The 27,958-nt window shown below is 34.6% G+C and overlaps 1 protein-coding gene across 34 annotated transcripts in view; it reads right to left on the bottom strand.

The window, feature by feature from the left end:
- Window positions 1–571: 571 nt before the first annotated feature.
- Cac (cacophony) overlaps window positions 572–27,958 on the bottom strand; it is a 138,178-nt gene continuing 110,791 nt past the window's right edge. For 8 of the 34 annotated variants that reach the window (XM_026439311.1, XM_026439312.1, XM_006557941.3 and 5 more), the window contains 16 exons: window positions 21,893–21,976; window positions 20,462–20,509; window positions 18,822–18,938; window positions 18,318–18,383; window positions 16,689–16,780; window positions 15,171–15,652; window positions 14,932–15,036; window positions 14,753–14,856; window positions 13,054–13,110; window positions 8,449–8,630; window positions 7,689–8,040; window positions 5,039–5,166; window positions 4,699–4,853; window positions 4,305–4,337; window positions 2,382–2,886; window positions 572–2,316 (listed from right to left, as the gene is read on the bottom strand). In XM_026439311.1, the coding sequence (XP_026295096.1) occupies window positions 2,277–2,316; window positions 2,382–2,886; window positions 4,305–4,337; window positions 4,699–4,853; window positions 5,039–5,166; window positions 7,689–8,040; window positions 8,449–8,630; window positions 13,054–13,110; window positions 14,753–14,856; window positions 14,932–15,036; window positions 15,171–15,652; window positions 16,689–16,780; window positions 18,318–18,383; window positions 18,822–18,938; window positions 20,462–20,509; window positions 21,893–21,976 (2,550 nt within the window). In that variant the 3' untranslated portion in view covers window positions 572–2,276. 34 annotated transcript variants of the gene reach the window in all.

The raw sequence follows: 27,958 nt of genomic DNA, 5'->3' as shown, positions 1-27,958 counted from the left end.
TGAATGTCGATGCAAAACGTGCGTTCTCTCCGTTATTTTTCAAGCGTTTCTTCAAACGGAGGGATCGATGGATCGCGACGAAGCAGCAAGTGTAGAGTCGCGAAAATACTTTTCTTACAGGTAGTAGAAGAGAATCGAAATGATCTTTTGACGATTTAGTAAAAATTCCTACGTATTTAGTTCGATGTATCGTTTAGCACGTTTATCTTCGAGTATCTTTTTCTTTTTTTTTTTTATATATATATATATATATATATATCATTTTAATTGAGTTACACCCCTCTCTATCTGCGGAGACGACCGATTATTTCAAATAATTCAATAATACGGTATTTTTCCTCCCTCCATTGTTCGATACTCTCCATTTTTTTTTTTTTTCCTTTTTTCAACAGGGTGAACGTGCTCGTTTTTCATTTTTTTTTCTTTTTCTTTTTCTTTAACGGCTTGTCGGCTGGTCGTGAAGATTTTTCTTTTTCTTTCTTTCTTTTTTTCCCCGCAAAAGAAAACTCTAAAGAGAGAGAAAAAGTTTTTGCGCACCGGCGCAAAAACCGCGACTACCAGAATCGTCGAGAGGATCATTTTTTTTTTTTTATTTTTTTTCGTTTGCGTAGCCGCAATTCTTGTCGCAATTTCCTCGCAATTCGATTTCGTTTACGTACACGGAGTAGAAAAAACGGAGCTTGAAGAAATTTCGATAAGTTCGATCGAGAGACCCTCTAACTCGTTCGGTTAATAAATCGAACACTACTGCAACGATATATATATATATATATATATATATATATATATATATATATATATATATACATATATATGTAAATATATACACACACACATATATATATATATTATTTTCTGAGCGAGATCGGACGAAAACTCCGTGCGAACAGTGACGAATAAAAGAACCATTGTGATATCGCATCGAACGTATCGAAACGGTGCCCTTCTTTTTTCTCCCCCCTTTCTTACTGACAATATTATTATTATTATTATTATTATTATATTATTATTATATTATATTATTATTATTATTATTAATATTATCATTATTATTATTATACATCATTTGTCCAAATTTCGCACGAAACGCTTTTTTACTCGTCAGAGAAAATTCGTGTATATATATATATATTCTTTTTTTCTCTCTCTGATTGCGACGAGATAAATAAACCTTGCTCGACGAATTTCGAGAGTTCGAGTTGGCGCATCCTTGCATCCCGGAGAAATCGAGAGGATCGTCCCGAAAAAGAGAGATGACGTTTCGTTGGCAAAAACTTGGGATGGCGGGATCACGCGCGACGTTGGGGGGGCGTCCTGACCAAGGAGGACCGGTGCCCGCCGCTTCGAGCGGAGAGGGCGCTGCCGAGTTTTAATAATAATTTAATAATAAGAGCCCGCAAACCGTTTCCCCTGGTGTTCGTGGATATCGAGCTGTGAAAAAAATTGTGACAGAGAGCGTTCCCCCCCTTCCCCCGAGTTTAATTAATTCATCGTATAAAAATGGTGGATCCTCCTCCTCCTCCTTCTCCTCCTCTCCTCGGCTCGGTCCGATCGATTAAAAAAAAGCACAGCGAAGAAAGCTTCGAAGAGAAGTTCAAGAGACGAAAGAAAATTGTTTCCCGGAAAGTTCCGAAGTATGTACAATTCGACGACACTTGGACTTTTTCGCGATTTTCGTTTGTTTGTTTTCTCTCCTTTCTCTCCCTTTGTTTCGCTCGTTTTGCGCGTTTAAATCGACGAGCATCGTCGTGGAAAGCACAGTAAGTCTTCGGTTTCGATGCTGACCACCGTGCTCGTATATGTGTACATGTATATACATATACATATATGTATATGTATATGTATATATATACGTATGTTGCTTTGTTGTCCCTGTAACGATCATCCGATGTTCGCTTTCGTTCCAATCGCGAAATATCTGTTTGCGAATCCTTTGCCCGTTTCTTTCGAGAAACTAACCGAATCTTCCCTTCTTCTTCTTCTTCTTCGAGATGCGATACAGGTGTTCCTATCGTTCTATCTTCTTCGAGGATAAGTTTCTTCCCTGTCCCTCGCAACACCTGTCCCTCACTTGCGGCATCACAGACAATCATCTCATTTTTTTCAGACAGGATAACAGTTCTCCCCGGATAGTCCACCAAGCCAGTCGAGTCGCACTTGCGTTTTTCACGGTTTAATAATTGCTGCGCCTCCCAATGTGGAAGAATTCACGCGCAAACCCTAAGACGCCTGGGGGCGTCCACGTCACCGGACCACCGTCCAGGGTCCCACTTTGGCTAGCACCAGTCGTCCTCGTCGCTGTCCGAGTGTCTCGACCTGTTCGTGATATCAGATGATCAGAGACAATGAAACGATAGTAAGGAAGAGAATCAGACACGAACCTTGGTGTCCTCTGCTTGGCCTGTGGCTGCGGTTTGTAGCCGTTGGGCACAGGGCTTGGCAAGAGGCGGCCACCCCGGCCCATCGCCACCGCTTGCTCGAAGCTTAGGGGGCAGTGGCTCGGTTGCATGGGAGGCAGATGCTGGCCGGGTGGCGGATGCTGCATACCGGCCGGGATCGGCACGTGTATGTGCGAGCCGTGGGTAGGCGAGGCGTTCAATTTAGGGAAATTGATGTTGGCCGGTTTCAGCTGAAGTGTCGAGGGTTTGTTCGGGGTTGGGGGTAATCGACGGCCACGCCCACGCCTCGTCACCAGCACCGGGTAACTGTGCTGATGGGGATGATGCCGATGATAGTGCTGGTGAGTGTGGGGCGGCTGGCGACCACCGATCGGGCTTGGACTCCTCGAACGTTGCTCCAAACTGGTCGTCCCGTAATGGCGGCCACGGTCGATGTGGTGTATCGGGCTCGGCGTCCTCGCTGGGCTCGTCGAAGCGCTCCACGGACCTGACGAACGTATTCGTTAGCGTTTCCAATCTTTCCAACGATCACCCATTCGCTATTCTCTAACTGTCCTAGCGTGTTTCGTTCGAACGTGGGGGGGCTATTCCAAGGAACATAGGAGGGAAGAGAAGCCTGTACAACTCGAATCGTTATTCGCTTATTGGGTAAATTAATGTTGGGATTTAAATTACAGGTTTTTAATTACAGGTTTTTAGGGATATTCTAATGACAGGATTGAAGAGATCTCGAGAAGGAAAGGCTGTAAGTGCCGGTGATTGAAAATTTTATGGGAAAGATTGCGTTTAGATGGACACATTGGATAATTGTTTGGAAGAAATGTTTGTAAAATAAGATGATGGATTCTATTTGAATGTAAAGAAGAATTTTAACGAGTATACTTTTTGATCAGAAGCTATTCTAAGAAAGAAATTGGCACTTACAGCATTTTGAAAACTTAAGTTTTGATAAGATATGATTAAAAGATGAGGTAATATTTTTTTTTTGGAAGTTTGGCTATGTTCTTTGAAAGAACTCTTCAATTTTTTTGCAAAGTAACAGGGATTCGACAATTCTGATTTTCTAATCTGACTGCATCGACCAACATGCCGCATGCTAATTTCTCTATCTATACATTAAGGATTCTAGGGACTGCTTCGTGCAGACTTATCGAGTAATAAGTCCATTTATTTAATAAAAATTAGAATAATTATGCTTTGTTTCCAATTTTTAATATAAAAAGCCAGCAAGATTCAAACATTTTAAAATGTAAGAAAGTAAAAGATACACTGATAACTGTATCTATCAAGGCAGTGATTCTAACTCTGTAAAAATTACTTACAGACTCATTACTCGATCCGATAAACAATACAACCAGTGAATTTCTCTAATCGTAATACCAAAACTTGGATGCTAACTTCACCCTCTACGTGTAGGACATGGTGCTCGTATCCAGTGTGCAAGAGTGCTTGATATCGAAAGCCTGTGTATAACTATATATCTCGTGCAATGTCCAAATGAGCAAATCAGAAAGATCGCGGGAAGATATGTAATATATGAAATGATCTATCCGTGAGGAAGGAAATAATAAAACGAAAGAAAAATCGAGAAAGTTTCCTTTGCTTATTAAAACTAAAAAAAAAACATTCTGTCAATCCTATGAATGAGAAGATGATCTAGTGTCTGTTTTTTTTTCTCGTGTCAATTTGTGTATATCTGTGTATCTGTTTGTTCGTGTCGGTGAATGGAGAAAATGTGAAAGCCAAAAAAAAAAAAAGAAAAAGAAACGACAATTGAATTTGCAATAATAATAATAATAATAATAATAACGATAGATGGTAATAATAATATCGAATGATCATGATGATGATAATAAAAAATTGCTTCGGAAACAGGGAATGAAACGGAGTTGCGAAAGAAATTACCATCGTCGTAATAGTCGCAGTGGTCGTAATAGTCTTTGTAGGCGCATAACAGAACAAAACGAAGAAACATATTACATCGAGTGATACACAGAGCTTCTGCCTCTTGCGAGTAAAAAACCATTTATAGCGACATTCATATATATATATATATATATATATATTTTTCTTTCTTTCTTTCTTTTTTTTTTTTTTTTTTTTTCTAAATCGTAACTACGAATCTCTCGTTCAATTCGTCGAGTTCATATTCAATTCAAAAGAATCTTAATCTTAATCTTAATCTTAATTAAGACGAGACGAGCGAAATCGCGGAAGAGATTCGTAGGTTGGATTTCGTAAAAAGGACTTATCGTTGCACCGTGTTTTCTTCGACGAAATTATCATTGCTGTCTTGTACCTCGCATCCTGTGCCGATGATTGTACTGTGACGGATGGGGATGATGCGTGTGTCTCTGAATCTCGACGACGTTGCTAACCGTATCGCTAAACCCTGGTCCTTCGTGGTAATAATGACCGTGATGATCGTATCCAGGTCTCCCTGGCGAGTGCCTCCTGAAAAATCCACCATTTCCTTTTTTTTTTTTACGCCATGGTGTATGAAGATCTCGTGGTGTAAGAGAATCATTTTATTACTTTCCTCTTCGAGGAAAAAATTCCCCATCAAATACCATAGATATACAGAAAATGAAGAAGAATCGCATTGGAGCCTCGTTACCTGTGTATTAATTAACAATCACCTTAGACTCGGTGAACGCGATGGGTGTCTAACTGGCTGCACAGGTGGATGAAGTCTTTTGCCGGTGTGGGTGAGACTCTCGAGGCTACCGGCACGCGAGTCGCTAACCACGACGTCCTGAAGCTCCATCTAAACGAACATACTCGCCGATTAGGGATCTCGTGTCCCGGGATTTTGTCGAGGGATTTTTCTTTTTTCTTTTTTTTTTTTTTTTTAAGGAGAGATGGGGGTGTCGCCGGTTCTCTTTGCCTTCGTTTGTCATCATTTGAAAATGATGCAAAAATTATCCGCGCCTCGAACAAACAACTTTCTCGACTCGAGAACGCCTTTTGCCTCGGAGGAATTTCCGCGCGAATTTCGCGCGGAAATTCCTCTCAATTCGATTCTTTTTTCTTTTTTTCTTTTCATTTGTGATCAATCAAGATAGAGACAATTCTCTTCGAAGAGATGAGAAGAAGAACAGTCGATGAGTAGGAGCAGAGAAGTCGATATACAGGCACATATAAAGTAGTATATATATATATACGCGCGTGTAAGAAGCATGCAAGAGAATTTAAATAGAGAATTTTTCTTTCTTTCTTTCTTTTTTTTTTTTTTTCCGAGCATGCACATGCTTGCCTGAGTGTGAGTTCGGTTCTTTTTTTTTCTTTCTCTTTTTTGTTTTTTTTTTTTGGAGAGATGTACAGGTGAGAGAAATAGAGTGTGTGCGTGTGCATGTATATACGTGTAAATACTACTACTAGTCGACGAGTTTAGTGGAACTCGTTTTTCAAGAAGAGGTGTGTTTCTTACTTACCGGGACACGGGTCATACATGGAATTAATAATACAAAAGAACGAGAGACGCATGGGAGAACGAGGCAATCGATGATGATCGACTCACTCACGAGTGCTTCGTTACTCTCGAGTGTAATAATAATCTCAAGGCTGAAAGCAGCTAGGGACAAGGGTGGGGTTTCTCTAAAAAAAAACGTTCACGTTATTATTATTTTCTTTTTTTTCTTTTCTTCAGCTAATAATAATTCACGCTCCGTTCTCATTCGTATTATATACATTTTTGTGCTAAGGTTAACGGCGTTCAAGATCGATTCTCTATTTCAAGATCGTAAGGAGTGGTCGGGATGGACGTGTGATCGATACATCCGTGTTTTTCTTCTTTTTTTTTTTAAATATATCGATGAATATCAACCGAATATTTAAACACGTCGATGGATATAAAATCGCAATAAATTCTTTCTTTTGTATCCAAAAAAAATAATGCAAGAGAATCTGCAAATATAATTTAAATATTCGGATATTTTGTTTCATTTTGAATAATCGTATTAAATAAAAAAAATATATGTTAAAAATATAAGAATTTTAACACGGATATATCGGGTGCATTTCAGATATAGATACAATGGGGATTTCTAGATACGTGATGGCAGGTATGATCTCTAAAATATATATATATATATATATATATACGGACACAGTGGATTGTTGATCGTAAATCGATCTTGATCTTTGCTTGATTTGCACGCCGCGAAAACCCGAGAATTCGTACAACCCCGAATCAAAACGCGAATCAAAACAGCGTTTTCTTAATCTAAGCTCGCGAGATCTATCTACGTTCTAATTGACTAACATCTATCCCGATCTAGAAAATGTGTTTTCTCGACTCCGTTTACAAGGATTTTTATCTTGTCTTGTCGAGCTAAAAGCTAAAGGTGCTGTTGTTGCTTCTTCGTTCTAATATGTAATATGAGAGACAGAAAGAGAGAGAGAGAGAGAGAGAGAGAGAGAGACATCGTTGCCGAAAAACTAATTCCGCGACATATGATATATCTCGACCAGTGTAATTATCAACGATTTTGAGGAAACCAGGATTGACAATCTTGATAGAGTATCAAGTGAAAGTCATTATTCTAATTTAATCTTTAAGTAAGATTTAATTCATCGATCGTTTCTCATTTGGTTTCTATCTGGATATTTCTTTTTGAATTTGTTAATTTGTTGTTGTCATTACTATTGGAGATATTGAAGTATAAAATAATTCATTACTTACGAATTTACGGATGGATTCACTAAATAAAATTAATAACAACAGAAAAGAAAGTTATTAAATCACCCCAATTTTAATCTAAGGATTACTATTAATATTTTTGATTCAATCATTCCAATTTTTTTTAATTTCTTTTTCTAACGATCGAAATATTTTAAAGATCAATCAGAAGAACAACCTTTGCAATCTATAATCAAGATCGAAATCCATCAAGATAAATCCTTCAAATCGTGTTAATCACCCCCTCCCCGCTCTAACGACAATCGATATAAATCTAAGTATCTAATAAAGCGTGAAACTCACACACATAAAAATCTATATATATAATTTCTCTTATACGATCGGCTATAATAATATGGCAATAGCACGAAGATCGAAGCGTTTATTATCCTCGATCTACCGCGATCTAGACACGTGACTCGAGGATTCGGTCGAAATCGACTTCGATATATGCAAAATAGAGAAGATAAAAAATCCAAGTACCAATAAAAATACTCGTTTCTCTATCGCAACCGATCGAGGGAAAAGTAAAAAAAAAAAAAAAAAAAAGAAATACTTTAAACTCGAAAATCGTGGAGGATTTTTTTAATTGAATCGAGCCGAGAGACCTTGTGGTAACGGATCGAGGAGCGAGGTGCGTAGGTATTCTGGTGTTGATAGTACGAGGGTGGTCGGTGAGCATGATGATGATGGTGATGGTGATGGTGGTGGTGGTGGTGGTGATGGTCATAGTATAGATCATTGTCGGTATCGTAGTATTGGTCGTGATGGTGATGGTGGTAGTAGTAGTTTTGATCCTGCTGGGAGGGCACCTCAGCCAGCAATGGCTCTAGCTCGGGGGCGCGATCCTCATCATTAACTACGGGTACAACCCCAGACCCACCCCCTCCCTGGCTACTCTCTCCGCTGCTGCCTAGTATATCGTACTGGTGGGACATCTTCCAGTTCACCTTTTTATTTCTGCAAAAAATCCAAGAAAAAAAGGAAAGAAGAGAGGTGGTTATATACAAAATGTAAATATAGATAGTTAAAATACGTTTCAAAAATATATCAACTCTCTTATTATATATTCAATATCTTGATTATCTTTCAATTTGAAAACTGCTGTTATTTTCTATCACACATTGTATTTCTTATTCTAGTTTCTTTATATTTACTTAATCCATAACTTGCTATTATCTTTTCCATACTTATATATAATTTTGGTGAATTGAAAATTTAATATTTCCTTATTTTAATCACTTTCTTGTATTCGAATGCAAAACTATCTATAAATATCATCAAGAGATAAATTTCTCTTTGCAATATACATTTTTGAAACGCATTATTATATATGTATATTATGTATATAAAACGGAAACGGAGTACCTGATGCTACGTTGACGTCTATGCTCGTCGTCTTCCTCCCTGTGCTCCTTGTGCTGATCGAGCTTCGTTTCAGGCGTTGGCCGTACCACGTGTTCGAGGCTGTTCGCCCTACTTCCGGCCCCGTGATTATTTCCGGTATGATTTACCGCCGTCACGTCCAGTATGCAGTTGAGGAAGGCTTGCTAAAGTCGAACGTGCGAAACCACACCGACTATCAGAGCTATTTCTTTCTTTCTTTCTTTTTGTTTGTTTGTTTTTTTTTTTACGAATGTACTTATTTATTTTTTTTCTTTCTTTATCTCTCGTTTCCAAATATTATTATCAGTTACAGGTATGTACAGGCACATACAGGCTTTCTTTCGTTCTCCTTCCGATTTACCTTCTTTCTCTTGCGTGCTTCTCTTTCGAGTTAGAAGGGAAAAGAATGATTATAAAAAGTAAGAGCACGAGTTGTTTGTGTTCATAGCGAGAGAAAAAACGGCGAGAGAGAAATTTTGTTCAAAGAAAAAAAAAAGAAAAAAAAAGAGAGAGACAGAGAGAAACAGAGAAGCCATGCTAGAATTGGCTGGAAAGAGTGATAATCATGTGACGTAATGCACTCGAGTGTTTATAGAAAAATATTTCTTTGAGAGATATTATTAGAGAAAATTTTTTCTTTTTTTTTTTTTTTTTTGAAAAATGCGTGTGCAAGAACAAAGAATCGAAAAAATTGTAGTAAAAGTGGTTTATATAATATATATATATATATATATATAGCAAATTGTAATCATGTGCCTGTGGATCACTTTGACAAAGCCTGTATATGTTTCGAAAAAAAGCTATATTATATTCTTACGTAATGTAAATTAATTATCTTATTTTTGTAAAGTGTTTATAAAGAAGAGCCATATAAAGAAGTACCAAAATGTACAAAAATAAAAGACGCCTGATTAATCGTCACGTTTACTTGTATACACTGTAGAAATGCAAAAATATTATAAGTAAGCATGCAACACAACGTATCAACAAATCGTCAACGTTTTTTTATAATATTGATATAAACAATAATCATCGTATCATCTTTATTTAAATTAAAAAACAAAAATATATTAAATATCGTTTGTTATTAATAAATTGGAACGTGGACGATTTGCAAATATTTTTTTTTTCTAAAAGATTTACTTACTAAGAGTTACATATACATATGCGAACAAATGGTGGAGACAAAGACTGTACACAAGCCAAATCACAGCGAACAAACGTGACGTTTTTTTTTTTTTTTTTTTTTATCTAACTAATCATTCGATTAATCGTATATATATATAAACACATATAAATGGTGTAATAGTACTGTACTCGAGTTGTCGACTACATGCCTAAGTACGGCACATTTCGCTACTGTTTTTATCTACTCACAATTAATCTCGATTAAATACGATTATTTATTAATTAATTCTCAATACGTTACAACAAAGTTCCAGAGGGTATTTATTTAGAATATAAGGGGGCGCCATCCTTAAATTCTTAATTAATAATCATTAAAAAATAAAAATAAATTCATATCGTCTCGATAATTTTGTAAATTGTTGTTACACATGAAATATAATATCAAAAGTTTTTATTTTTATTTAAATTCCTATCATTTGCAACAATCTAATATATTTACACACAATTTTGGAAAGTTTCAAATTACAAAAATAATAAAGAGGAAATTCAAAATCTTTTTCTTGATTCTCTTGAAAATTATTCGTAATCATAGAAATTTAAATTATCAAACACGAGATGGCACCACTATTCTAAATAAATATCGAAAAATATATACTTGTCTACTTGAAATAGATACTTTAAATATGGAGGAAAGCTTCCTTCGTCGAGGAAGCGCTCTTTTCTTTCGATCGACAACAGACGACATTTGCCATCGTATAATCTGGCGAATGCTCGTCGTTCGATCGATGATAAACATTTGGTTGTTCACAGCATCGTTCGTTTCGACAAAAAAAAGAAAAGGCCGTCACCGAATCTTTCGTTGAAAGACTTAAGAATAATTTGTCTACTTAAAAATAGTGTCGGTAGTAATTGTCGTGTTGTTGTCTGCGTGTCGATTAGTAATCCTCGTGTAAAACTCTTTGTATATTCTTGTTAGTATATTGTATTGAAAATAAGCCATTGTGGAAGAGTACTAGCAAGGCAACGATTTCTACGATAATCAATATAATAGATTTTCTAATTTATATTCTACGCTGCTGGTTGTCAGAAAGAGAAATAGAGAGAGAAAGAGAGAGAGAGACAGATGGGTATGGACAAAAATCTTAGTGTTTTTAATCTTTCTATATTGGAAACACTGCAGCAATTTTTTCCCATTGGATTACATATCTAATATTATAATTTTATGATCGTATTAATTATAATTCAGGTAGAAGAAATAATTTTAATACATATTTTGATCTGTTGAGTGATCGAAAAAACTGTTCTTTCATTACTTAATTTAAACATTAAAAATTATCAATTTGTTTTAGAAAGAATGAATGAAAAATTGTCATCTCAACGATTTGCAAAAGACATTTGTGACATCTTATCAGCTACAGATAACAAATAACACAATCGAACTAATCGCTGCAGTGTTGCCAAAAAAAAAAAAAAAGAACACAAAGAAACATTCTACCTTTTTTCGTCCACAAATTACTGCGATGCATCTAACTGTAGGATGCTAATAAATCTAACTCGAGGAACTTACTGCATTATGAAATATATCTGTTCTCGAAAGTGAGTTCCTCGATTTCTCTACCATCGTACCAAAAAAAGAGCCACTATACATGGGAGGAAGAGATAAAGGTGAGAAAAGAAATTTACAAACACTTGCCACAGAGTAAGTGTACGAAAAAGAAAAGAAAAGAAAAAAAAGAATAATAATTTCTAATATGTAATCGATTATTACGTTTGGATCTATACTAACGATCAAAATATATATTTGGGACTAAACTAATCGCCTATATAAGAGATTAATTCTAACTATGATTAATTGGTGACTAATGCGACCTAATTATAATGGAATGATACTCGAGGCAAAAGGCGAGCTATGTTCGAGGATTCAGATATATATATATGTATGTGTACATATATGTACATATTATATATATATATTCGGTATATTGTATTCATTCTAACAGGAGGTTCGACGTACTGGGTAATTTACTTACACACAGCTATATCGTGTTCTCGGGGCAAAGAGCCGATATTCACGTGGGAACACGTGCGAACGATCACCCACGTGACATCGACACGCACCACCACTAAAAAAACTTGAAACGTTAGAATTTTACGCATCGTAACAGCAACTTTTCTTTCCTAATTTTTATGTAAAAATACCTCTCTTAAATGTAAAATACAATTTTCTTTATTATTACTTACAATGCATAAAATTGAAACGTGTTTTCTTTTTAACTAGATTCAAATAATTAATCCTAAGACTAGTTGCTTATTATTTGAAGAGGAAACGTGCCATTAAGAAAGGAGATTCTTTTAGAGGAAAAAGTTTTCTAAAAGTTTTCTAAGATATAGTTTCTAAGTAGTATATAGTGTGAAATTCAACAGATGCTCTAATAATTACTTCCAACTAATTATTATCAAGTGCCTAATAAGAAAGAGAAGAAAAAAGTTCGCGTGTGTGATTTTTTTTTTTTATGTCGCAACGCAACCGCGGTTGATTCTCCCTCGTTTATGGAATAATTTTTGTTTTTCTTTTTTTCTCACGTCAAAATTTGTTTCCAGAGGCTTGAGAAAAATTTCCAATAATTTTGTCCATCAATCAGCTGTTGCGTTATCGATTATATCGATTATACAGTGGATTCAGTGACAGTTAGAAAAAGTTAAAAAGGAAAGAAGTTAAAAATCTACTGGTGATGTGAGAAAGGAAAAAGTAATCGAAAACAAGTACAAATGTACAGATGTGTGGTTGAAAATTAGGGTGCGTGGTATGAGAGTGTGTGCGTGTATCTGTATCCCGTGTCGATGCAAAGAAAGAAACGTACAAGATTTGAAAAAACGTACAGAGATACAACTGCCAATTTTTTTTCTAAATAAAAAGAAAATAATAATAATAATAATGACGATGATGATAATAATAATAATAATTATACCAACTATACATATATTACTTATTTATTTATGTATGTACACTGATAGGCTATTGTGTCTCTGCCTGATTTGATGGATATAAAGTATACAACGAACGTAAATGTTATTTATATATACACGAAACGTAAATCATTCGCTGCAAAGTGCTGTCTAAGATATTTTTTACATTTTATCGTTATCATAATCAGTTATGCATAATTTTATCGATCGTTAATAACACTGATCGAATTTGTCAAAAAATTAACACAGAAAATTTTACTGTTATCGTTAGAAAATTATTGGGAATACAATTTTTCTTTCTTGTTCGGAAGATTGATCGAATCATCGACTTTGCAGTGAATGGTGGTGGAAGAATGGTGAACGAATATATATTGAAATGAAACGTAAAAAATGGATACGAAGGAGAAATGAAACGAAAAGACCGTATTAAAGATGATGATAATAATAATAATAATAATAATAATAAGTAAGAGAAAAAGTATAAAGTACTACCGCCTGGGCTGCAGGACTTTGCCCAGCATTATCGTTATCGATAAGATCGTTATCGTTCTGTAAAACAAAGAGAAAAGACACAAAGAGATGATTTTGAGAGCTGCGTGAACATCCTCTTGTCTGGGTATATAATTATAATAAAGTTATATAATAAACGTAATAACAATATGTGATTAAAATTTCAAATTTTAAATTACTCCTACACTAATGTCACAATAATAATAATAATAATAATTATAATCATAACATTAATAATAATAATAATAATAATAAGAATAATAATTAATAAGAACAACATAACCTCTATTTAATCAATAATATTCGAAGGTTCAAACCTCGTTGTCAGTACTCACTTTCTATGATTATTATTTTTTTTTTAAATGGAACATTTATATAAAATTCAACACACATATTCTTATCTAAAAATAAACTAATCGTAAACTCATTCAAAAAAACTTATATTTTTTCCTAAATTTCTATGTGTGGTCTGTATTCATCGTCGATACATCGTTATATCGCTTGTGGCTTTCGATCGAAATGATAAATTGAAAATTATAAAAATATCAATTCTTTTTAAATTGAATACGAATATAATTAGCGATTGATGTATCGATTATGGACAATCTACTAGTTAAATCATTTGCACAAAATTTGAATTCGTGACGTTCACAGGAAGGGTGACATCGAACTGCTTCTACAACATATTGAATCGGCTAATTCAACAGACAGAAATTGAACGACGTCTTCCTTGTTCGTATAATATTTAACTAACAATAAGTTAAGGCTGATTCCTTATCCCAGTGTGATAATCATTCGATATTTTCTTGAGATGAAAAATTGTTTAATTGCAAATTAAATTATTAACTCTTAAATTTTTCAACATGATTTCACTTATATTATTTAAAAAAGATTATAATTAAAAATATAACTAAATATACTTTACTTGTATCAGTAAATATATTTCTATAAAATATAATTCAATCTTTTAGAGATTGTTTTATTTATTAACTTTTAAGTTTGTAATCAAAATGATCTTGATCTTTATTTAATACATTAGAAAATATTTCTATATTCACTGAAATTTCCATCAATTATCAATCAAAATTTAATTATTTATGGCACACGGGGATAAGGAATGCAGCTTGAAAAAAGTCTTGAATTTTTCTTTACTCGTTCAAATACATATGAATGTTTGAAAATTCTCGCCACTACTGAGCACACATTAATATAGCGTCAGAATATCGGGGACACGGGAAGAAAGCTTAGAATCACTCCCAAATACATATATATATATATGTAATTTTTAACATTCTCATTATATTATATTTTACATAAATTTTCAAAAATTATTTGGATACTAAGCTTTCGTGGGTAATCAAGAAGCTACATGGAATCATTGGAAATTCTCTATTCGAGACGTGATATTTCACACCGTCCACGTGAAATCCTACCACGAAGAAGCCAATGACAAACATCCATTCGAACTCAATCCTCCGTGGATGCATTCTCACTGGAGTTTCGTCTCTTCGTTATAATATATTATTTTATACATCGAATCTTTAGTAGTCATCAATTAATCATGAAACGAATCGAGTAAGAGTGCATCACCGAGGTTCCTTTGTTTTTGAATAGAAAAATATCACTAGGGTCTTCCATTTTTATTTTTGTACTTTTCAACCGTGATTAACGAAAAACTCACCTGTCCGGCTGATTCTATCTGACCAAACCTAGTCGTCCTCCAACTTTCGAGTATCAGAAGGCAGACGTATATCTTACCAACGGTCATCTTACCTCTGCCTATTTCTGGAATAAGATAAACAGACGTTTGTGAGTACATATATTAGATTGAATCGAAATTTTACACAATTTTTACACAACCTTCGTTCCTAGGTATCAAAAGGTCCAACATCTTTTTCGCCTGCAGAGGCCAAATACTTCTGATCGTATCTCTCAGCTCCTCGTTCGCTTGGTTTCTCTCGGAGGCTGGAAATCATCCAATAAATTGTGAATATATATAAACTGAATTTCGATCGTTTGTTCACTCGAAAACAACTCTCCTGTCCCAATAATCATTAAAAACTGATTCTGAACAGAATATTTATACACGCGTTACCCACCTCTTCTCACTTTTATATTGAGATTCTCGCGGATCAGGGCGAACAGAGTGGTGGTGAAGTTCACCTTCAGGTCGACGTCCACCGGCATGTTCATCCTGATGAGCTTCTTGTAGGCAAGCCTGTTCGGACATTTGTTTCCAAACCCCAACGGCGGATCCATGTTCTTCAGCATGTCGTACATCTCCGTGTAATGGATCTTGCCGGTCGCGTTCGGGTCGTATTCGGCCCATATGCGGACGAACTCGTCCAAGTGGTGGGCGCCAAGTATGGACGAGTCCCTCGTCAGGTAATCGAAATTGTCCATGATGACGGCGACGAACAGATTCAGCATCAGGAACGAACAGAAGAAGATGAACGAGACGAAATAGGCGTACGCTATGTTCGAGCCGCAGCCACCTTCTTGTTTACCGGCTTTCGCGTCGCAAGGACGACCCTTCACGCAGGACAGCATTATGTTCGGCCATGCCTCGCCAGTCGCACACCTAATCATTATAATTCAATCGTTATCTCGATTTCTTCTTTCGAATCGAATATACTCTATGCTACTTGTAAATAAAGCAGAGCCTTTTGCAATTCGACGATTCTTGAAATTAAACATTTGAGGAGATTTTGGAGAAATCTGATGTAAATTACGTGGAATCTTGAAAAGCTATAACTGTATTTTTTTATAATCGTTATTATTACATAATTCTTAATATATAATATGAAACAGAATCTGTAAGAGATCGAGGAAAGAGAAAAATGAAAATGTCAAGAATCGTCGATTTCAATTTTTCAAGATGCATGCGAATAACTCAACTCGAAGCAAAATATGTAAATACGTTAATGGGAACTTTTCTAAAATATTTTTAGTTCATCAAATATATATATATATATATCAACTACGAACGATTAATGTTAATCCGAACGTGAGATTATATAAAACTGTTTCAATAATTGAACACAAGGGGATATCAAGTAGAACTGTATAATACTTGAGAGCGTAATAATTCATGCATGGAACTTGGAACTTTTTCAAATGATTTATTAAATGCAACATCGAAAGCAAATAGTATCGATTTCAGTAACTCAATTCTCTACTCGAATGCTACTGTGTCAGTTTTTGAACTGTTTATTATTATTAGTTCATTACATATGTTAGTGTATCAATTAAAAATTCGACAAAATCTCCCAAATTGAACAACGATATAATCACCTCGAGCATCCGTCTTTCTTTCTTTCTTTATTCTCGCCCATCATCGAGAATTAAGTTCCTCGAGAACTAAAAATTCCTCCGAGTGTTTGATATGCGTGCGTTGCTTTGCAGCAGCGCGGTGCTCTTTTCGCAAAAGGAAACAAAGATAGAGAAAGGAAGAAGAAAACACCGAGAAAAAAGGTCGAAATAAACGGAGAAGAGAAGAGATAATAATAAGAGAAATTAAAAACAGCCGTTCTCCTTTTCTTTCTTTCTTTTCTTATTTTTCTTTATTAAAAAATCGCAGCTAAGTTTTCTTTGGCGTTAAGTGTTTGTTTACTTACCGAAAAAGCAACATCAGACCTTGAATGAAGCTTTGGAAATTGTTGTGCTTAGTAATAGAGGTATCAGCATCCAGCGCGATGTTACCGAATACCTGAGACCGACAGAAAGAAAAATGGCCAAAGGGCGAGCAACGGCATTAGCAAACGTCTCCCTTTCGACTTTAATTTTCAATTTTAATATTTTTTAAAAATGTATTTTTAACTTGATATGAAATCTACCACGATTTCACGCGACGAAAAAGTTGAAAAAGTGAACTGAGTATATAAATATATATAGTATATGGTGATTGTGTTGTATCGATCTACTCTCTAATAATACGCATCCACCACATTGATCACAGATCTAGTTTACAGTCTCTCCTTTGTATCTCGATACAAATGGACTTCTCAATTGAGAGAGAATTAAAAGATCTTGTCTTGGAGAAAGTTTACACGATTATCGATTTATTATTTTTATTAAAGGCAAGTTTTTAAGAGAGGAGCATTAGTCATTAATAATCTATATAAAGTTTAAAATTTGTATCGAATGTCTTTATAATAATATTTGTGACATAACGTTTATGGAATCTTCCATTCTCTCTCTCAAGAGAACCATTTACAAGGTAACCAACTTGATTAAATCTAGGGCAAGCATCTCTATGGAACAACTGTCTAAGGGAGGTCTAATTGCAGGGTTTGATTACAACAGAGATATTGACACGTCGAGCAGCTTACTTTTATTAAACCTCATGCCAACAGCCCAATATAGTCTACCATAATAATCGCTACCGATCATTTTGACACGCGTTTGTTTTATATTCTTTTTTTTTTATGCAATCTTTTCGAAAATATAATATATATAGATTTTGTCATCTCAATTGTTTTTCTTATTTATGATCGATGCTAGTTGATTGTCATGGATGGTACAAAGTCGAAGGATCTTTAATTCGATGCATATTTGCATACATATCAATTTTAACATGATTTCTGTCAGACGATCTTGCCTTCATTTTTATGATAAAATTATATGTTTCGAATACAAAATACATAATTTATGTATTTTAAATTATTTGAATGATTGCCTATAAATTAAAAATTTGCAGTTTAGCATATTCATTCTGAAGATCCTTCAAAGTTACGTATCATTTATGACAAAAACAAACTTTAATCCATTGTTACATTAACAAGAAAAAAGGATTGAGATTTAAAGAAAAGAAAAGATCGGTAGCTTTCTCGATCGACGAAAAGTTCAATTTTTTAACCCAACTTGTAGCTTGGTCCGTTTAGCTGCTCGACTCACCGAAAAAGCAACATAAGACCAGCGAAGAAGGACTGAAAGTTGTTGTGATCATCGATCGCTGTTCCTGGATCGTTCGATATATTTCCAAAGACCTGACAACGGAATTTCATGGTGACTAATGGACCCATTTTATAGTTATCGTTTATCATTCTGTTCCTGTAAACAATATCACTAACCCTTTTCCCACAGCCTCCAATTTCATCATTGGAGACTATTTTTTCGATATTCGTTTTCCCTTTTTTTTTTCTTTTTATCGAAATTTATACGTATCCGTATGATGTTAAGAAATTGTGGAAATAATTCCTCGAAAACGAAATATACAGGAATTTCTCCGATGGAAAGATACGTACCTGCATACCGATGATCGCGTAGATGAAAAACAACATCGCTATGAGGAGACAAACGTAAGGCAGAGCCTGGAATGGAAAAGATTGTATTGGTTAAAAGATTTCAATTTTTTAAACAGGATGGTATAAGATAGTATTTATCGAATAAAGAGGAAAAGTTTTAATAAACGTAGATCGAAAAATTAATATTTTTAACCTATATTTTAAACCTATAAATAATTTCTTATGGTAAATCGAATCATTTAGAAGAAAGTTTTTAAGATACAATATATATATAGACATGTGAAATCGGGAGAAGAAAGAATAAACCTTAATTTATTATACTTTTTGAAACGAATTAGTCATAAACTAAGAACAGAAACAAAAATTTGTTTCTTTTTTTTTTTGTATTTCTTGTTTTCAAACGCAATAAATACAATTTTCATTTAAAAGAGTCTTAAATCACTTGATAGGAATATTAAAAATTGTTAATAACTTCAATTATATATATTATATATATTGACTTACTTTGAAAGATTGTACAAAGGTCCAGAGCAAAATTCGTATCGTGTAACCCTGCCTGAGTAGTTTGATCAGCCTGGCCGCGCGAAACAGCCTCAGGAAGCCGACGTTGATAAAGTTCTCCTGCAGGGGGCAGAGGAAATTGCACTTAATCCCCAAAAATGCCGGTTCCTTATCCCTATTACGAGCAAGGCTTCGTGCGTGTAACGTCACGTTGTCGTTAGCATGGCTCGAACCGAACTGAATTCGAGAACCACTCTTTGACATTCGTTTCGATACACGAACGAAGCTAAGGAGAACGTTGCGTGTATCGAAATACAAATATAATATAATAATATCAAATCGTAAATCGTTTAAGGTTAAAATTACACGTGATGTGTATTTAATTTACAGTGTCAAAACAGAACGATAGAATTCGATATATTTGAATATTTTGCGTAATTAAAAGAACAATAATGTATTATTATACGTGGAATACTTAAGAAGCGATCCTCCCCAAGCTAAAACACGAGAAAATAAAATGGTTAAAACGTTTCTCAAACTCGATTAAAATTACGAAAACTTTAAATCGTCATAACTTTGAAACTAATAATTTTTAATCGATGAACGAAAGCTCGTCGGAAGCGGGGAATCTTCCTCTTTAAAATGCCTTTTCATTTATCCCGATACCACTTCCGGTTCCCGAGATATCGTCGTGTAAAGCGAAGAGTAATTTTTAATCTTTTTCTATTTCCGTCCTTGTTTCGTTTACTCGGATCTCTCGCTCGCACCTGACCAGCCTGGAAAAGCGTGCGTGTGTTTCCAGGAAAAAAATATAGGTCGCAGCACCATCCAGTAATACACAGTAATAATCGTTTTAAGCAATACACTTTAAGTCTTTATATCTCAGCAACGGATAGAGATATCGGAATGAAACGAAAAAAGGCTTCGATAGCATAGTTCCCTCTATTTCCTACACATGTTTCGACAATATTTATATTGTTTACACGAAAAAATGGAAAGATTTTATTCGTGATTTAAGATAGATATTCTTGAATTTAAAAATTACACATGTGCACACCAATGAATTAATATTCTTTAATAATATATTTGTGTATTGATAATATCAATAACTAAAAAATAAAAAATGCAATTTTGTTATTAGTCTTGCTTCTTAAATATTTCAATACTTATAAACAAATTCTTTCTTTTAATTACGCGAAACATATTGAAACACATCAAATTTTTCATCATTTCGTCCTATTATTGTAGTCGTTCGTTAAACCCATTTTGCTGTGAGCGAAGCCTCTGTAGATGCGATGGCTGCAGAAATTTTGATCGCGCGTTAATACCGCATCCATATGCCATATTCGTGTGCCTGCTTTGTGTAACGCTCAAGTAAGTAAGTAAGATGTATATATCGTGTCGTATATAAGCGCGATAGAATGTCGAGGGGATATTTTTTTTTTTTTTTTATTTGCAAGCAAATAATGCAACGAACGAGCAAATAATTGCAATTGCACTTTCGTTGGGATAACGATGACGAAAGATCATTATTCTCGTCGTTGTGTATAATATCTTATTCCTCCCCTGTTAATAATATCAAATTTTAAAATTACACGGACAACTTACGGGTCTGCGGGTGTTAATGTGACGAAACTTTATACCTTTTTTTCGCCTAGCTGGCCGCCACTGGGCATACTCGAAAACCGCTCCTATAGTACAAAAATACACGATATTGCAAAATTATTGGGGCCGATGATTGGCACACACTGATCTCATTATATATGCGAATAATAGTACAAAACTAGCGGAGATTTACATATAATAAACGAAGCTTAGTAATTCTGAGGCGGCGGCTGAGACTGAGATTTAAACAACTTGTCATATATATATATATATAAAATATATAATATATATATATATTTACGCGTTGGAAAAAGATTGGTTTTGGCTCGGCTTACCTTTATCTAAAAAGTAAGTTAGCCAATAAGATCGCGTTTAATCTCGGTCGATTCAGCAAACCTACTGGGAGAGTGCAAGCATTTAAAAAAGGAGATTTCGACTCGACTTGATGTGGGGCATCGACGCTTAACTATAATGTCTGTGTGTGTATATATAATATATATTTATATCTGTCGATTTTTTTCCTTTTTTTTTTTACTGGATTGTAATAATTACGGCGTGTGGAGTTATATAGCACGACGTTTACTTCGGGTTCTTTAATACTTCTACTACTGAGAGGAGTAAAGAAATAGTTGATGGGTAGTGCTGTATTTATGTTCAGTTGAGTTCGAAGAAAAATGTTCGCTTTTACTATATACGGAATAGATAGAGATCACTCGAAGGGAAACGTCGAAGTGTAACGTTGGAAAAAGACAATACGATGCTAGTCTAATCTCTTTATTAAATATATACTTGAATTGGATATTTTTTTTACTCGAAAAATAACAAAATAGACGAATATTACTTCTCCATTGATCGAAATCAATATTTTTTTCTCCCTCTCTTACATTTTCCCTTCGAGAGATTATTCTAGATCTCAATGTGTATTATATATATATATATATCGTGGTGAGACTGTATACGCTATATGCAGATAATGTGATAATGTACAGTGTGGGGTGTGTAGCGTATGAATGCAGCATATAAGCTACGCAAAATAATACATGATATTGTAAAGGGATATCGAATAATATCGTCGAAATATTACCTGCTATGCGTGTTATATATCTGTACATATCTCTGCTGAAACTAAATAAGCAGCAAAAGGGTTAAAGGAAAGACAACACTCGATAATAATGTACAAGTCAAGCAAACATTGGGTTATCGACACAGTTAATAATAATAAGTGGGGTGTAATCAGAGAGAGAGAGAGAGAGAGAGAGAGAGAAAGAAAGGTGTTCTCATCGTGGGTGGTTTTCTCGTCGATTAAAAATTAAAAAAAACTTCTGGAAGAATATTCTACTTTCTCTTTTCTTAGGGGTAGGAAAAAAAAAAGAAAAAGAAATAGAATTACTACTTTTCACTCGGAACATTTACTCGTCAGCAGTTTTGTAACGAAGGCGATATCTCTTTTTTGTCGAAGCTCTACGTACCCCGAACTCGATCACGAGGGCGTCCACGATGCTGCCGATCACCGTGATGAAGTCGAACGTGTTCCAGGCGTCCTTGAAGAAATTCTGCTCACCGGAGGAAAAGAAAAAAGTATTAGATATCCATCGCGCTGTCAGGCTTGCCTACACAACTGTCTTCGAAAGCTTCTTCGAAACTGACTCGATTCTTATTCGTTTCTCTTGTTTGATTTGTTATTCAAAAGGGTTCGAGGAAACTTTGAAGCAGTTAAAAGGTGTGTGTGTGTGTCTGTGTATGTGTGTATTGAATGGTAGCTAAGAGAAAAAGAGGGAAGCTCGGCCCAGCTTTCGCAGGTTCCGATCTTTCCTTGAGTTTGTGTTATGTGAATTGTGTGTGTATATTTGTATACGTGTGTGCCAATACGCACCCCTTCACCGAACTTTGAACGTCGGTTAAAAAAAAAAAGCTAAATGCGAAGAAGAGCCGTGCTTTCTTTTTTTTTTTTTTTTTTTAGTACAAAAAAGACCATATCTCTTCGTTCATAAAGAAAATTGTAATGTTTGATAACTGTCACGTATAAAATAATAATATTCTATATTCTAGTGTATATAATAGATGAAATAATAGAAGAAAGGTTAATCATTTAAGGGCCATCCCATCGATTTCGATATCTTTGAGATATCTTCAAGGTTATTATTTGAATAATTTCTTTTTTTTTGTATGCGGATGATTAACACTTTATTGTTAATTTTTGAGATATATGCAAATGTATTTTTTTTTATCTCGTACAATATATTTGGATTAAATTTAAATTAAGTTTTGGTTAATTAGATACATCTCTCTAACAATTGAATGAATGAGGAAATCTAATCTAAATCTAAATTCATAGATTAATAATATTATATTCAATTTTGATCAAATTTCAATTTGAAATAAATTATTTAAAAGATTAATCCAAACCTCGAATCTTAGAGATACAATCTTATCTTAATATATTTGTAACATACATTTGCAAGATAGATTCTAGAGATCAGAAGCCAAAAAATTGAAGATGAAACCAGAATACTTTTCAATTGCTTAGCAGAATCTGATATAAATAACCTACATTTCTCTACGTTCAACTTTTATTTTAGACATCTCTGACAAACGACGTTAACAATTCGACATTTCAAGATTAATCAAAATCGACAAGATCCTCAAAATAATAATATCGAAAAAAGTTTGATAGTTTAAACTAAAATACTTTCCAATCTACGAAAACAATTATAAAACAATTCTACCGATATCTCTCCAATTTCTTCTCCCTCGTAACAAGAGTGTTGTGCGGAAGATGAAGAGACTAGGCTGAGAGGGTTTCGTGTTTTACACGATTTATACGAGATATCCGAGTCGCACGGCACGGTGATCGATGATCGATTGAAGTATATACGACCAGGATCTCTTTTCTAAAGTTAGTATCTACTACGGGATACACATGCCGTAATAGGTATATATATATGTATATATAATAACAAGCAAACTATATATATGTAATATAGAAAGAGAGACAGAGAAAGATAGATACGCGGTCTACAATTTTTCCACCCTTTTCCCAGAGCCAGGAAAGAGGTCATTTTCATATCCAAATGTACGTGATGCAAACAAGAGTGAATACTCATCAACAATCTCAACTCTATAGCAACTTCTATCTATGTTTACTTCCACGTCTAGCTTTTAAATAGTCTAAATAGTCTAAAATACGAGAGCGATTCAAAGCGTATACCAAATTTCCTTCTTATATTAGCAACTATCGTTACGAGGCAAGTATTGATCAAGCTTGAAGAAGTTAAAGAACTAGTTAAAAATATTGAAATGCTTGAATAACATTTATATTATTATAATAGATTTGTAATTTGAACCGTGTACGTATTTCCTTTCGTTTTTCTATTGTATCGAACACAAATTATTTATATAAGCAAGATTTCTTTACCAGATAGAGAGATTTTATTTAAAACTCATTCCAATCGGTACACGATTTTCGATCGCTCTCGCAACTCGTAAACAGATCAAACAACAGGGGATCTTAAGTTCGTGTATGCTTACTCGGCTACGTCGATGGTTCGATTGGATTATAGAGAGACGCGAGTTTGAGAACGTCTCTGGCGTGTATGCGTGTATATTATGTATCACATATCCCTCTTTTCTGGCGCTAGTTCAATTTTCTTTTTGTTTCTTGGACGAAGATTTTTTTTTTTAATCCTCTCGCCAGTTGTCGAAACTTTATCTTTTTTTTTTCTTACGCGTAGGATGATCTAGATCGAGTAGAACGAACGAGAGAAGAAAAATAAAAAAGAAAGAAAGAAAGAAAGAAAGAAAGAAAGAAAGAGTTACGATAGCGTGGAATACAATTCAGTCACGAAAGTTATCGTATACGTTAAGTGATGATGAATTGCGTTATTGGAAGTATATTCTGTTTTTATTGAAAGTTTGGATGATAGCAGAGTATCTCTTAAAATTTAAAATATACTGGATTGTAAAATGCTATTGTAAAAATTATGACAATATATTAAGACAATTTATGTTTTCAAAAGATTTAAAGAATAAATTATTGCGAAGAAGGCATCTTTCTCATCTAATTATTAAAAGTTTGAAATCATTTTACTTCTATAGAATTCCAAATATTTTGTTTATAATACAGATAAAAAAATTGATGTTGCTTTTTAATTAATTAAAACGATCTTAACGTTTTATAAAAAAAAAATGGAGGATCGATTTCATCCAACATTTCAATAAAACCAATATTCCATTGCTCTTGGATGGAATACACAAATCTTAAAAATTTTCGGATTTACGATACTTTTTCTGACTGATTGCATAAATATATGTATAAATATAGTTGCGTGTAACTGAAGTTAGCGGATTTTTAGTGATTAAGAGGATTGTTTTTTATACCTTCCATCCGAAGGCGACGAGTTTGAGGATGCACTCAATGAGGAAAAGGAGTGTGACGAAGAAGTTCACGATGGCCAAGGCGTCCACTAGCTTTGGCGGCGCCTCGTGAAACTACAAAATACACCCAACACACAGACGTAACACAAGCCTAGAGAGATTCTGTATTCGACGATCTTTTCTTTTTTTATTTTCACCCATTTTCTTTCTCAACTTTCCCAGTTCGTTAAACTCCAACTTTCCCAAACAATGAATCTCACTTTGAACAACTTTCCAGACGGGCTAACAGCAAGCTATCATGTTCCACCCCCTCCCTTATTATACAATACTCCGCGCCATTTTCTTCTCTTCGTATCGTTTATCTCGTTTACCTTATTAATTTATCATCTATCGACAGCTCGAGCAAATTTTCTTTTCTCGCGCTCTTCTTCTTTTCTACGAAAAAAGGGAAATTAAAAAAAAAATATCGGAAAAGAAAATTTGCCCGTACTTTCCGTCTGTCCAAGTTTCAAATCGTCTCGCAACGGGGTTACTTCGATACCTCTCTTTCTCAGTGACAGCTTTTAACGATATGAAAGGAGAGAGAGAGAGAAATTACAATACCTTTTTTTTCTTTTTTTTGGAAAGATCAAAGTAATCCCCTTGCATTGACAAACGCACCGACGGCAATTTCCTCTTTCCCAATCGAGGACTTTAACCTCTTTTTTTTGTCTCCCTGTCCCAAAAAAAGGTATTCGAGCAAATCTAACCAATCTTCGACAGATTCTCGCGAAGTTGGCGATCGGTTCTCGGGCGCTTTGTAAATGGCAGCGCGGGAAACGTATCGCTTCTTGTATACATGTGTGTGTATGTGTGTATGATGGGTGTGCGTATGGAACCCATAATAACTGGTATCGGCGGTGGTAGCATGGATGGAACTCTAGTTTTTCTCTACAAGTTGGACGAGAATTTTTGTCTCTGTTTTATTGCACGTATTTTTTATAGATTAAATGAAGAGTTACGTGACGCCATGTTGGATTTTAAGGTCCAATGCGATTGGAAGTAGTGGTTTTGGCGCCAAATATAAATTGCTCTTTGTTGAAATGTTGCATTTTATTAAATAATGTAATTATAATTGTTCACACAATTTTTTTTGCAAGCTTTTGGATTTTTTTTTAGATTTGATAGATCTGTAATCAAGAAATCAAAGCTGAAATTTTTATTAAAAACTTTCGATGGAAAAATCACAAACACATAAAACTAATTGGAAGAAAAGAAGAATTAAAAATATCAAAATTAAACACTGATCTAAATAGAATAATTCATTTTTTAACCAGATTCGTCGAGTATATAATAATGATCAATCTATTAATCTAAAGATAATTTGAATTTGGCGCTCACTTATACTCACATCGTGTAAAATACTTAAAAATATGCAATACTTCACGTATATAACTTTAAATCAATAAAAGTTAAAAACTCTTATTTCACTCATCAAAATCTATAAAAAGACTCAAACTAAAGTTCAACCATGATGTGCATGTGGCTGTGAAGCTGGAGGCAGTTCTTCAAAAGCCTTCCGTTCTTCGTTACACTTAAAAGTCGGCCATTTTGTCTCATTTCATCGTCGACGAAAATTCCTCTTAAAAAAAGAAACTCCGTTGAACGATGAAACGTACAAAATGGCGGCGACAGCGATTATCCATCATTGGCCCATAACACGAAATCATTGCAACAACAGAGACGACACTGTTCAAAGCCGGGCATCGATCACTTCTCACGATCGTCCAATAAAATTCCATTATTTTATCATCTCAAAGTATCCAATGATCGAAAAATGATCGACATCCCGCTTTTCGAAAACAATATATGCATGCAGAGAATAAATAAGATACGTCAACGTGCAGTGATTACGTGCGGATGCAACCAGGCTAAGAGCATGCCGGGAGCTTTCCGAGTTGCTAGTAGCTGGCGGATTTACTTCCTCGAGGCGGTCCCCTCCGTTCGACGTTATGTATCTCGTAGGAGAGAAAGTTTCTTTCGAAATTAAAAACGAAAAAGAAGAATACGGAGAAATAGATGAGAGAGAGAAAGAGAGAAAGAGAGAGAAAGAAAGAGAAAGAGTGTGTGTATGTGTGAAAGAGATGAAGAAAAATAATAATTCGACGTGACAATTATGCCTCTTGTACTTTGCCGTGTTTCTCTCAACAAACCCGACAAATTATAGTTGAAAATGTTTCGTGTAATATCGGTGTGCGTGTGCGTCTCGAGTTTCGTATAGATAACGCGTACATTTTGAAAACGCGTTTAACGATGAGATGGGAATTAAAATAGAATAATTTTCGACAAAGATTTATTGAAATTGTTGTTAAATTTATTACGAATTTTTTTCATCTTCGAGTCTTGTTTACTTTTTCGAGCAATTTTGAGATTGCCTTTAGAATTTATCGACATCGATGCAATTAATAATATGATGGAAATACTTTTCTTTTTGAAAAGAAGTGTTGATCAAAAGGATCAATTACGTTGAAATATTAATATTCATTTCCAAAATTATTTTGAATTCTTCAGAGAAAAATAATTTATCGCCACGTGTAATGATTTTTTAAGGAAGCACAACCCATCTCATTAAACTCGTTTCCATTCTCTCGTGAATACAAACTAGGAAGAAGAATTCTTCTTCGAGACGTGGTGATTTTCAACTGGACGAGGATTGCAGGAAAAATTGTTTCACAGGATCATCCTGCAATCCTCGTGGAGCAACAAGTATATTCGTATACAACTCGTCTCTTTCTATGCTCAAAGCCGAACAAACGCTACGATCTTTTCGATTCTTAAATTTTCCAACAACAACAACAATAATAACAACAACAACAACAAGGAGAAACAATTTAGCGTATGTTCAACCCTGGCCGAACAAAAAAAAAAAAAGATTCTCTACCATGATAAGTATAATGATCTATACACTCATCCTTGCAATACACGGATATTATTTCGATTATACTTATACGAGTCGACAAGATACTACTCTTCTCGCTATTATTATTCGTACAATTATTCTTTCACCAAAAAAAAAAAAAAAAAAACAAAGGCTCTAATTACACTCTAACAAGCGAAACTTACCAACCTACTTCGAAAAGACTGATCCTGCGACCATCGTCTCGTTCGAATCTTTGCTCAAT

The sequence above is a fragment of the Apis mellifera genome, linkage group LG3 (genome assembly GCF_003254395.2).
Source record: "Apis mellifera strain DH4 linkage group LG3, Amel_HAv3.1, whole genome shotgun sequence".
NCBI lineage: Eukaryota > Metazoa > Arthropoda > Insecta > Hymenoptera > Apidae > Apis > Apis mellifera.
The sequence above is the reverse complement of the archived record's forward strand: the minus strand, read 5'-3'. Positions and strand labels throughout refer to the sequence as shown.